The sequence below is a fragment of the Schistocerca gregaria genome, chromosome 4 (assembly GCF_023897955.1).
Source record: "Schistocerca gregaria isolate iqSchGreg1 chromosome 4, iqSchGreg1.2, whole genome shotgun sequence".
Classification (NCBI taxonomy): Eukaryota; Metazoa; Arthropoda; class Insecta; order Orthoptera; family Acrididae; genus Schistocerca; species Schistocerca gregaria.
In genome coordinates this window covers 751,398,786-751,411,100 of record NC_064923.1, presented here as the reverse complement: position 1 = coordinate 751,411,100, position 12,315 = coordinate 751,398,786, and the positions used below count along the sequence as shown (strand labels likewise).

General features: G+C 39.5%; 1 protein-coding gene across 1 annotated transcript in view; it reads left to right on the top strand.

Moving 5' to 3' along the window:
- The window catches only part of LOC126267237 (leishmanolysin-like peptidase), a 516,519-nt gene that overhangs the window by 458,301 nt on the left and 45,903 nt on the right, over positions 1–12,315 (top strand). The window contains exons 5-9 of the mRNA XM_049972220.1: positions 278–395; positions 571–761; positions 1,071–1,271; positions 2,107–2,332; positions 5,085–5,272. Coding sequence (XP_049828177.1) covers positions 278–395; positions 571–761; positions 1,071–1,271; positions 2,107–2,332; positions 5,085–5,272 — 924 coding nt within the window. The remainder of the gene's footprint in view (positions 1–277; positions 396–570; positions 762–1,070; positions 1,272–2,106; positions 2,333–5,084; positions 5,273–12,315) is intronic.

Below are 12,315 nucleotides of genomic sequence, written 5' to 3'. Positions count from 1 at the left end.
GGTGTGGTTATTTAGAAATAGCTCAGGTACTGATTGTAAGAAAATTCTCACAGAATGTAGGAGTAAAGACCTAGCAAAGTCTTCATTATCATTTATGTCCTCCTCTCGATGAATCGGTGCTCTTTCCCTACTTTTTTATTTAAATAGGAAGGCTTTACTTGTTATTACATATTAATTAATGGCTTATTACAATTTGTTCCTGCAGTATTAAACTCCTATTTTTAATTTTAATTAATGACTCTTTTAAATTTTCTATAGAAACATATTTTTTTAACAGGAAATGTGAAAATAATCAAGTTTTTTATCGTAAGAGAGACCCACATCCGTACTGCAAAAACTCGTGTGAAGCCAAAACAATGTGTGGAGAAGTTGTTGTACCCGAAGAACATCTTGAAGTAAGTGTTCCTAGTAGGAGCATTTGGTTAATGACGCGTAACTTGTAATTTATAGTATATGCATTGTGTTTTCATTGAGATATCAGCACTTAAAATCATAAACTTGTGAAAGATAGAGTACATCTGCAGTGAAACATCATTGCATGCTATCATCATTATTTTCTTTCCCCATCAGGCTTGTCGTACATGCAATGCCACAGGACAAGATTGTAAAGTGACTGGCAACGGCACAGCTGCTGTTCCAGGCCCAGGCATATCAGGGGCAGACTTTGTGTTCTACGTGTCTGCGATGGAGACGACGAGGTGCCACAAGGGTATGACTGTTGCGTATGCTGCTCACTGTCAGCAGGAAGCTGCACTTGACAGGTGAGACACTCACCATCAATTGGTTTATTTTTTGTAGATTCATTGGAATACGTCTGTTATTTAACAGACTTTTAAAGTGATGACTATCACTTGACTATTCTAACAATCTTTCTCTAAGTCATATTTACATGACACTTTGATTCAACTTTGCTAAGTGCCAACTACAGTTCACGGAAGAAAAGAAACAAAAAAGATAACTTGTTCGTTGTAATTACTTGAGGTGGTGTAAGGAAATGTTTTTCCACCAACATCGTAGTCTAATATCAACAGCATATATTTTCAATGAAAATTACTGTTTCTTTTTTTCAGACCAATTGCAGGCCATGCAAATCTGTGTCCCAGTAGCATCAGCACAAAACCACAAGAACTAGAAATTCTTCTGTCTACAGTGAAGCACGAAATCCTTCATGCACTGGGTTTCTCTGTCAGTTTGTATGCATTTTACCGCGATGATGATGGCAACCCGCTAACTCCGAGACTGGAAACTGGCAAACCACTGCTCAACGAGAAGTGAGTGAGTCACATTATATTATTAAAATTTGTTATATCTTGATGTTAGCAGTGCTCAGGTTTTCTGCTGGTGGTTTACCTTTACTGCATGAAAGTTTGACATACTTCGTAATTTGTGTGTCTTGATAATATGAATATTACACCACATTTAGTATTTGATGGAACTGGTTCACTCTGAAGGAACAATGACACTAACATGTGCAGTTACAATTTATTTTCTCTCTCTCTTGATGGCCTTCATTTTTATATATAATTTTTACAGCTTGTAGGTCTTAAAAGTATCAGCTACTTTGCAGTTTCTCATGCCAATGTTGCTTGTAACTGTAGTGGTTCTAATCCTACAGGCAGGATTTGCAATAGCCTTTAGACATTTAGGAAGAGCTCATCCAGACAGACCAAATTCTGCTGTGGATTGGTTTATTGGTTTTGCCCTTGATACTCATTAGGAAAGGGAGAGGAGGACCTCAAGACAAGTAACAGATTATTTAACATACTTGACAGTATATTTTCGATAAACGAGAGGGTTTGTGTATCATGTGGTACAGTTTTTGCATTTTGTCTGCAAAATGTGTCAGAAAAAACTGCATAACTCCCCAGTGAACAACTGCAATGATAAAGTGTGAAGATGGTTTGTAGTTAACAAGTAACTGTAGATATTAAGTTTCATAAATTTCAAGAAATGCAGAAATTTAATAGAAAGTGACATTTTTACTTTAATTTAGAAAATTCCATTTTGTAGATCTTGATGATGTTGAAACTACAATTTTAATGCTTGCAGTGGTATTCAAGTAAGCTGCTGCATTGAAATGCCATTAAAACTGTTTTGTACTTTCAGGTTACAGGCAAGACAATGGAGTGACAGAGTAATTCGCAATATCACCCGAGAGGATTGGCTTGTGCATGGTGGTAGAGTGAAGCGTGAGTTGCAGGTTATGGTAACTCCCAGAGTTGCCAAAGAAGTTCGGTTGCATTTTGGCTGTGATGATTTAGAAGGTGCAGAACTGGAGGACCAGGGTGAAGAGGGTACTGCTCTCACGCATTGGGAGAAGAGACTGTTTGAGGTATATGATTTACAATAATTTCATTGGAGGATTCTTATGTGTGCTGTTGTTACAAAGCTGCTTTTGTAATAGATATATGGAAAATTCCTCTCCCCCTCCACCTCCAGGGGTCTCGTGGCTCTTAAGCAAGTTCATGCATGGTGCTCATAGGGCCCCGAGCTGTTGTGGTACTTTCTTCCTTTTGGGGCTGCATTCCCTTCCTCATGCCCCTCTCCCCCCGCCTCCCTCCTAGTCCCTGCTCCTTCCCCTCTGCCCCCTCTTTCCTCTCTGTGTGTCTTCACTTGCATCAGCTTGGCTATCCTCCTGATTTCGGGTATTCCTTCTGGTTTTCGTTCCTCTTGCTTTTATTTTTCAGTTTTTCTGGCATTTTTGGTCCCATTTGGGGTGTCTCCTCCCCTTCTCTCTGTAGTGTGAGCTAACGGGGGAAGAACATCTCACTTAACGTCTTTGGCACAAGGCCTTACTGCCTCTTCCATCTTTTCCTAGACACCGTTGTCCTTTACTTTTGATACCTGAGCAAATACTTTCCTTGTGTGTATTTAGGAGTGGTTGCTTGTCATTCTGGAGCATTGGAACTCCTGACAATGGCCACCAAACCAGACAGCCTCTGTTTTAGCTGGGAGTCAATCATGGGTCGAGCCCCTAACTGGAGTGGGTGATGTAAGGGCAGATGTTTTGCACATAAAGCATACGAATCTTCAAAAAAACTGACCCTTTCTCTAAGGCCATCTCTTTAGTTGGTAATGAATCATTTAACCCTGCACCAGGACTGATGTGGACAAATTCAGTGCCACAGCCGTTATTTTTCATGGAAACTATTTAAGACAAATTTGGTGAAGTGTAATATGTGGTTGGGATCACTATTGATTAAAACTACTTTTGCCACCCAGTCTGCAGCCATTCGTGCCTGTGATCGTCATGGCGACATCCCAGTGTCCATTACTCCACACCAGTATTTGAATATGATTCAGGGATTTTTCATAGAGTGGTTCAGGAAGTCATTTTTCAAAGAGACCTCATCCTTCAAACTGATGAGGAACTCTGGGCCAATCTTGAAGGATGGGCATTCATTTTGATCTACATGTTGAGAAAGACTTTAAGGATAATTGCATTGATACCGGCACCTTTATTCTGGCTTTTGTGGCCAATTTCCTCCTGGAAAAGGTCAAAGTTATGAGTTATCAGGGTGATCTAAAGCTTTGCGTACTGATACCCATGAGATGTTTTCATTGTGTGTTTTGACACGTCTTTCCGCTGTACAATGGACCCTCTAGGCGGTGAATGTGGACACAGAATCCATGAGGGGAGTCCCTGCATTCTCTCTCCCATGTGTGTTAATTTTCATGAGTAACTTACCCCTCTTTTTTGCATCCTTAATAACTTTGTGATAGATTTTACTGTACTTTGTGTTTTTTTTGTATGAGTAGAGAAATATTTCTTTGTTATGAATATTTTTATACCAGCTGTAACCCAATGTTTGTTTCCAGTTGGTTTTAATCTGCAGTGCTTAAGTGGGACGGCCATTTCAAAATAATAATTACATGTTACATGAAAGCTATTGAACATTCTGTTTACATCTGTTTCATGGAACACTTCATCTTGTATTTCCCATCATAACAAGATGCAGAAGCCTGTTACATTACCATCACTGGGATGCCTGCACTCCGTCATTTTGATGAGTGGCCCTTCTTCTGAACATAATTTCAAGGTTACCAACAGAACCTCATGTCTGTACCCCTTATTTACTGTTTTACTATTTCCACAAGGCATTTTATTATTGCATGGAAGTAGGTTCCTTGAATTAAAAAAATGGCCTCTTGCAGTTTTGCAGTTCATAGAAATTTCTGTCATTGTATTTACTATGAGTATTAAATTGGGACTCCCTGTCATATAGTAATTCATCTCTGCAACTTGAGGATTTTAAAAAATCAATGTTAAAGTAAGCAAAAGTGGCCTTCTTTCCCTTTAAAGTCTCTACCAGAGGTCTGTATAATGTGCAGTTACCAACTAAATGTAAACTCCATTCACAGGCCCCAGTAGGTTCATCAGTATTGACCGACAACCGTGTCATACTTCATCAATGGTGTAATTGCATGTGGCATGGAGGGGCTTGGCACACTGCTTTCTCAGCCATTGCCAGTTTTCGTGATATAGATCTGCTTCTGCTCAGTCAAGTAGCTCCTCAGTTGGCATCGTGAAGCTGAGCACACCCTATACCAATCCTGCCACCAAGGAAACATCCGTGGCAGTACCAGAAATCAAAACCTGGGTCTTCTGCATGGAAGTCAACTGCAATGATTGTACAGCTACTCACACAATAATCGAGTGTATGTCTATAAGAAACAGTATGCTAACTGAACTACATAGCAGAAAACTTGGGATTTTTACTGTTTCTATTGACTTTTTTTCTAGTCAGTTCTCTGTTATGCAGATAACATCAGCATTTACGTCAGAACCTAGTATTATTTCTAATTCTTGGAAATTGTTTGACAGAGCCTGCACATTACAATGCATTATTTGAAGCAGAAGAAAGTTTGTTTAGTTTTGCATACTGTTGCTACTACTTTGTTATTTCTGATCAACAACTTACCTCATAAAAGGTCCTGCCTCTGATGATTAGTTTTGGTAGATTTTAGTAACTGAGGATTTAGTAATTGCTCACTTCTTCTCTTCAGTATGTCTTTTCTTTTACTCCTCTACTTTTGTTCTCCTGATTATCATTTTAAGTAATTTTTCTGTAATATTTCAACAGAATGAAGCAATGACTGGTACACATACACAGAATCCTGTGTATTCTCGCATCACTCTGGCACTGATGGAAGATACAGGTTGGTACCGAGCTAACTACAGTGTGGCACAGCTATTAAACTGGGGTCGAGGATTCGGCTGTGAATTTGCTCTTGAGAGCTGCAAGGAATGGATGGACAAGAGGTCTGCAAGGTCAGTCCCATTCTAAACAATTTCAGTTGGCTTATGATTCATATATCTTTGTAACCATAGTCTTCATCATAATTCTAATTGCTTTGTATCTCATTCAGGTCCACCAGATAGTATCACTTCATATTCCTGTTTAAATCCTTCTTTGCTTCCAGCCCATTGCTTTTGTCATAAATATGTAGCCCCTGTGAAAAATCTATAAGACCAATGCTAAAAATTCCCCAATTTCACATTTCTTTCTAGGAACATTTACCTCAGTTTTAAATCCTTACTTGGCATCTTCCTTGACTTTGTCCTGTTTTCTTCCTGTGGTCATTTGATGTGACTGAACAAATTATAAGTGGCTCAAAAGACAAGTGGTTCACACCACGGGTGATGGTGGAATTAAGGGAATATTTTAAGCCATTGTGGAGATGGAAGATGTGAGAGAGGATTGCTTGCCAGCACAACTTGCAACATTTAGCTTCACTGTGCAGTTATGATACAGGTTGCAGCGGTAATGGAAAAACAAGACAGTTGAAGCGAAATGTTCTGGACCGAGCCAGTATGTAACGAAGAGGCCAAGCAAGCCACCACCTATTGCTGTGCCTGTCTCATCTTTTTACATTTATTTCTGATGTACCGTATTCAGCAACAATATCAACCCTCAGCGTTTTAAATTCGAACACTTAGTCTCGAAGAATATGCTCGGTCATAATCAAGGAAACATCACCCATTTTTGGCTAGAGAACTGCTATTAGCTGGTGACTTGTTAAAGTCTCCCAATAGTCAGCACAGCCACCACACCACACTAACACTCACAAAATGAGTTCGCCTACTGGATTTGTGAAGAGGGGGAGTGGCCCTTCTGTGAGGGAAATGCAAGTAGGGATGAAAGCATTCTGTGAAATGCTGGAAATATACTCCTTGTGCAGATGATGGTCTGTGGCAGAGATGTCACATGAAAGTAGAACAAGGATTTTGCGATTGCGCATTTTAGAGACTTTGTGTTCAAATCTGACATGATACAATTCCAACGACTACACAAACTACTCGTATATGTACTTTGCACCACACACTGTAGATTGTAAAGATTAGCAGCAGTGATAGAGAGCATGAAGTGAAACTGTAGCGCCTGAGCTTTCTTTCGACTTTACATTTTACACAGTGTACAGAAATTCACTGAGCAGACTTCTAATAAGCTGGTAACATCGACTGGGGAAGTAAACTCATTTTTTCACACCTCTGTTTCTCTCATCAAGACTAAAGTAACACTTTAACAGTGGTGAGGATATGAAGTGCAGCTCATAAGAAAATCATTAAACAATAACAGCAGTGGTGATAAAGTATGTCATTAAGCAGATGTCTGCATTTAAGCTTATGGTTTAACCACTTAGCTGCTGTGATGTTTTTGGTTTAATTGAACATGTTCATCAATATTTGATTTTTTGTGGGTGAGGATGATTTCTCAAAAACGCGTGTTTTGAATGTATAATTTGTAGTTGTAGCACATCAGAAAGCAGCTCGATTACTGTGTACCTAGATACCAATTTCAATTTTTTGATAAATTTTTACTTGCTCTTACACATCTGTGATTTTTTAAAGAACTGGCGAAATTAATTACCACAAATTATTGCATAAACATTGTATGGTACATTTAATTTCCTTCACTTGGACAGAATTTGTACAAAGTAGTGGAAAGGATTGCGATTTTTTATCAGATAAGCCAAGTACATGTTTGTTTGCTCGTATTTGGGGGGGGGGGGGGGGCGGGGGGGTAACATTTTCCTCAATTCTGCATTTAGTTTGGACTGCACAGAAATGTAAGACAGTGGTTTCGTTGTCATAGTTTTGTTATTGTAACATCTGGATCCTTGTATTTAATAAATCACCTTCCACTACCTATAGTTTCAATAATTCCTGTTTGTTCCATAATATTTGTGAGTGTAAAAAAACAATTCACATTTTTGAAACTTTTAAACGTCATTTTAAGTACTTGTGCAGTTTCCACAAATGAGACGAAGGCCTCAGACACGGCCAACCAATTTAGGCTGTTGCTTGTGTACAACCTGAAATAAAGACTGTGAGGGATTTTGGTTCGAAATTCCATGCTCCCCTCCCTCCTCCAATCTTTGAGAAAACAAGCACTAAAGTTCAAGACACACAGTCAACTCAGAATTGATGGGATCAGTAGATAATTGAAAACTTAACATTTTTCATCATCAAATATGGGTTCTGCAAATGCATATTCTTCTAGGAATTGAGGAAATAAACTTTTTCAACTGCTGCCAGTTTATCTATAAGGTGTGTGCTGTTAAAGAAAAGTGCCACAGGTGTAATCACCAAATCATCTTGGTGGGAAATAGAAAACCTGTACAGGGTGTTACAAAAAGGTACGGCCAAACTTTCAGGAAACATTCCTCACACACAAATAAAGAAAAGATGTTATGTGGACATGTGTCTGGAAATGCTTAATTTCCATGTTAGAGTTCATTTTAGTTTCAGCAGTATGCACTGTACTTCCTCGATTCACCGCCAGTTGGCCCAATTGAAGGAAGGTAATGTTGACTTTGCTGCAATCACATCATCAACAAAGATTTTCTGTGAACGTTTGGACAGGCATTGTTGGTGATGTCTTTATTGGGCCCCATGTTCTTCCACCTACGCTCAATGGAGCACGTTATCATGATTTCATACAGGGTACTGTATCTGTGCTGCTAGAACATGTGCCTTTACAAGTACAACCCAACATGGGGTTCGTGCATGATGGAGCTCCTGCACATTTCAGTCGAAGTGTTCATACACTTCTCGACAACAGATTCGGTGACCGATGGATTGGTAGAGGCGGACCAATTCCATGGCCTCCACGCTCTCCAGACCTCAACCCTCTTGACTTTCATTTATGGGGGCATTTGAAAGCTCTTGTCTACGCAACCCCGGTACCAAATGTAGAGACTATTCGTGCTTGTATTGTGGATGACAGTGATACAATACGACATTCTCCAGGGATGCATCAGCGCATCAGGGATTCCATGCGATGGAGGGTGGATGCATGTATTCTCGCTAACGGAGGACATTTTGAACATTTCCTGTCACAAAGTGTTTGAAGTCACGCTGGTACATTCTGTTGCTGTGTGTTTCCATTCCATGATTAATGTGATCTGAAGAGAAGTAATAAAATGAGCTCCAACATGGAAAGTAAGTGTTTCCGGACACGTGTCCACATAACATAATTTCTTTCTTTGTGTGTGAGGAATGTTACCTGAAAGTTTGGCCGTACCTTTTTGTAACACCCTGTATATGATTACCATTTACATTCTACAATTTTTTGTACATTGAAACGAGTTGGAACATGTGGGTGAATAATGTAAGTAAGTCTATAACAAAGAAGGCAAATAAGTTTCTTGAGCAACTTGGATTAGTGAAGAATTAAAGTTTCAAGCCTTCTTGTATGGAAACAATTCCAAGTAAGATTGGTGTGAAGATGAGCACATTGTTGCATAAGATAGAAAAACTAACCCGTGTAGCAGATGGTAATGTACATAAAATAAAGCATTCATACACAGTGCAGTATTCCATCACAGCATCTGTAAAATTGTTGCTTAAAGTTTTCCCTGCTTGCAAGAAACTAATGATTAATTTGGCCCTCAGCATGTAGAAGAGGTCAATTGTTTATCAAACTTATTAAATAAACTTAACTTGCTACAAATTTGGGAAATAGAATAATGGGAGTTACAAAATATATCTTGAGAGCATTTTAAAACCGTTCATTGCTGATAGCAAGTTTTGTCTCAGTAATGGATTCTTGAGATGGACAAACTAAAACCATAGTATGCAATGCCATATTTATAGACGACTATGGTCAACTGACTTGCACAGTAGAAGTAATACTGCCAAACTAACACACCTGTGTGCTAGCCATATGATGTTTATTTTTATCGCCAACTTAAAAACATTATTTCAAGTCTTCAAACTTACAGTTTGCTTCTGGGAACACAGCTCAAATTGTGCAACTGAGTGGATGCAATAATGATTCACAGCATGATTCATGATCAACTTTCAGCACCTATTTTTCAGATAATTTCTATAAAATAAATATTTTTAAATGTAAACATAGTTTGTTTTCCTTCAAATCTTTGGAAGGAATGATGTAGGTATGGACGATTGCCTTCATAAAATGTTCTTGGTACTACAAGTATATTTGATTCAAATGTTTATATTACAACTACTGTAGAGAGTGAGGGAAAGTGACATTGTCAATTGGCCAGGGTTAAATTTTAATTCTTTAGTAATGCAGGTTCTAGGAGAAATTTATTTACCTACCTTGTTATTATTCCCTATTGAGTTATTTAACTTATTGACCCTCCTATGCCTGTCAATTTTGAAACAGAAAAAAATACAAATAAAAGAAAAATCTGCAAAACGCAATTGGGGATTGAACACAGGTCTTCCGTTCTGCAGCCAGACACCTTGGTTGGTACATCAGCGGTGCCTTTGTTGAACAGCTCTTACCTTGTGTGTACATAAGCGGCTGTTGGAAAAGTTTCCATCTTCAATTTCAAGGAAAATAAGAATTTGCAGACCCTACACATGTTGATAAAAAAAACTCAGTTTTCAATTCTCTATTGATCCTGCTGATTGGGCTCATGAACTTATAAGGGTAGGTTTTATCAAAAACAGAAGGGGATGGTGGGAGGATGTTGAATGAAAATATCTTAGTCTTTCATCTTAGGTTGTGCACAAGCAACCTGCCAAAACTGAGCAGCTCTGAGTAACTGCCGCAGCCTAAATCCTTCTGAATCTGCTTACTGTATTCGTGTCTTGGTCTCCCTCTATGATGCTTACTGGCCACACTTCCATCCAATACTAAATTCGTGATCCCCTGCTGTCTTGGAATGTGCCCTATCACTCGTCTGAGGCCTAGCCCTTGTAAGCAACTATCAGCTGACCTTCACGACTTACTGTTTGAAGATTTTCCTGCAGCTATCCCACATAGTAGTCTGTTACACACATTCTGTCAACTTCTTGCTCTCCATGAGCATACTTGTGATAAGGTGACAAAAAAATTCAAAGTGTGTGGTAGTCCATTCTTTGTAGAAACCTGTAACAAGAAGGGATGCCATTGTGATCTGGAGATAGGTTTGAGTTATAAAACTGTTGGACGCATACTGTTGTATTAAATCGAGTGCTCTGAGCAGGCCAATGATTTTTTGATGTTACAGAACAATTCTCCCAGAGACTACCAAGTATCAGTGGATGCTGTGTCATATTGCTACCAATACTGCAGAAAGTAACCTGTAAAAATGCTCTTGTAGCTTCTACCTGAAGGCAGAATTTGCATTCTGTGGAACATAATCACATTGACTTTCCCTCAATGTCAAGTCTTACGATTTTGCAAAGCCACTTCTTTCAGTATTATGATCCTCACAGATTGATCCTTCCCACTTCCCTGTGATGTTTCATTATGATTGTAAAATTGCCCCTGTATTCCTTCTTACAGATCCAATAACTGCATTCTGATATTTTTAGCCAAACAAAATACATTTGATGCCAGAATGAAGGATTCATAAAACAGAAGGGGAAGTGAGATATTTCAAACAAAGAATGAAATCGGCAAATGGACAGGAAACAGTGATCAACATTAAAGAAATAGATGACAGTGAATGAAATCGGAAAATAATCAAGTGGCATTGTTCGGTGGGAAAAAGCTCGGTGGTTGTTAAGTCAGCTAACTGCTTGAGCTTTAAGGTCGGCTCATTCGCACACATTGACCCGTTTTCCTTCATAGTGTGCGGCTTTGTCAAACAATTACAATGCTGAAAAAAATTCAACACACTCAAGAATTGTGTTCAGTGACAACAGGATATAATATTTGCATACAGAGGGGTTTTAGTGTTTGTGATTCATTTGTCACAGTCATCGCTGTTCAGATAGCACTTAGGAGGCATGTCTGTGCACCCTTTGTTTTGACTTTGCAAATAATAAATGTGCTGAGTTTAAAGGTGAAGAATATAGCAACATTCATTTTACGGGACAACCATACACCACAGACAAGTACATACTTTTGTTGCACAGCTTCAACCATTTGAACAGGGTTGCACTGTGGGCCTGCAACAATCTGGATGAATATATTGCTAAATTGGTGCACATGCTGGGCACAGTGTATCAGTGATGTGTTTCTGCTTTCAACAGCAGTCTGTGGAACATTTCTACACCTGTAGACAACGTTCTGGATGTCTGCGTAGTACAGATGTGTATCAAGATTGTTGCAGTGAGCGAGCACCATTGACTGACATCCAGGGATGAAACCCAGGCATATGTCGCACCTACTGTGTCATCGGGAACCGTTGGAAACGGTTTGCTTGCAGCATGATTAAGATCAAGTGTACCTTCTGCCAGGCTACCACTGGCACCACAACACCACCAAACATGGTTACTCTGTCGTCATGAAAGAGTTAACTGGAAAGTGGAATGTCACTCTGTTGTCTTTAGTAATGAAAGTAGGTTCTGTCTGTATGTGAGTGATGGGCATAGAGTTTCAGGCATTCACCTGGTGATCTGCCTATTCCAGGTTGAACACAGATCCATTCCCAGGCTTCGTGGTGTAGAGGGCCATCAGTTGCAACCCATGGTGTGTCTGCAGAGTAAAGTAAACAGTGGCTCACTGCATTTCACAGGCGATTATCCCCATACTAATGCCATTCCTTCAACAGGAAGGAATGTATCTTTTCAGCAGGGCAGTGTGTGTTCACAGGTTGCTGGTGTGACATAATGGGGTGTTCATGGCATACAACTACCCTTGCCAGCAACGTCACCAGACATCTCCCCAAGTCAACATGAATAGGACATGATGAAGTGGGAACTTACTTGTTCTCCAGGATGTGCAAGAAGCATTGTCGAATTGCAAGAAGGGGCGCTATTTCTTCCAGGAGTGCTGGTTCTGCAAGTTTTGCAGAAGAGTTTCTGTGAAGTTTGGAAGGTAGTAGACAAAATACTGGCAGAATTGAAGCTGTGAGGACACGCCACGAGTCGGGCTTGAGTTGTTCAGTTGGTCCAGCACTTGCCCG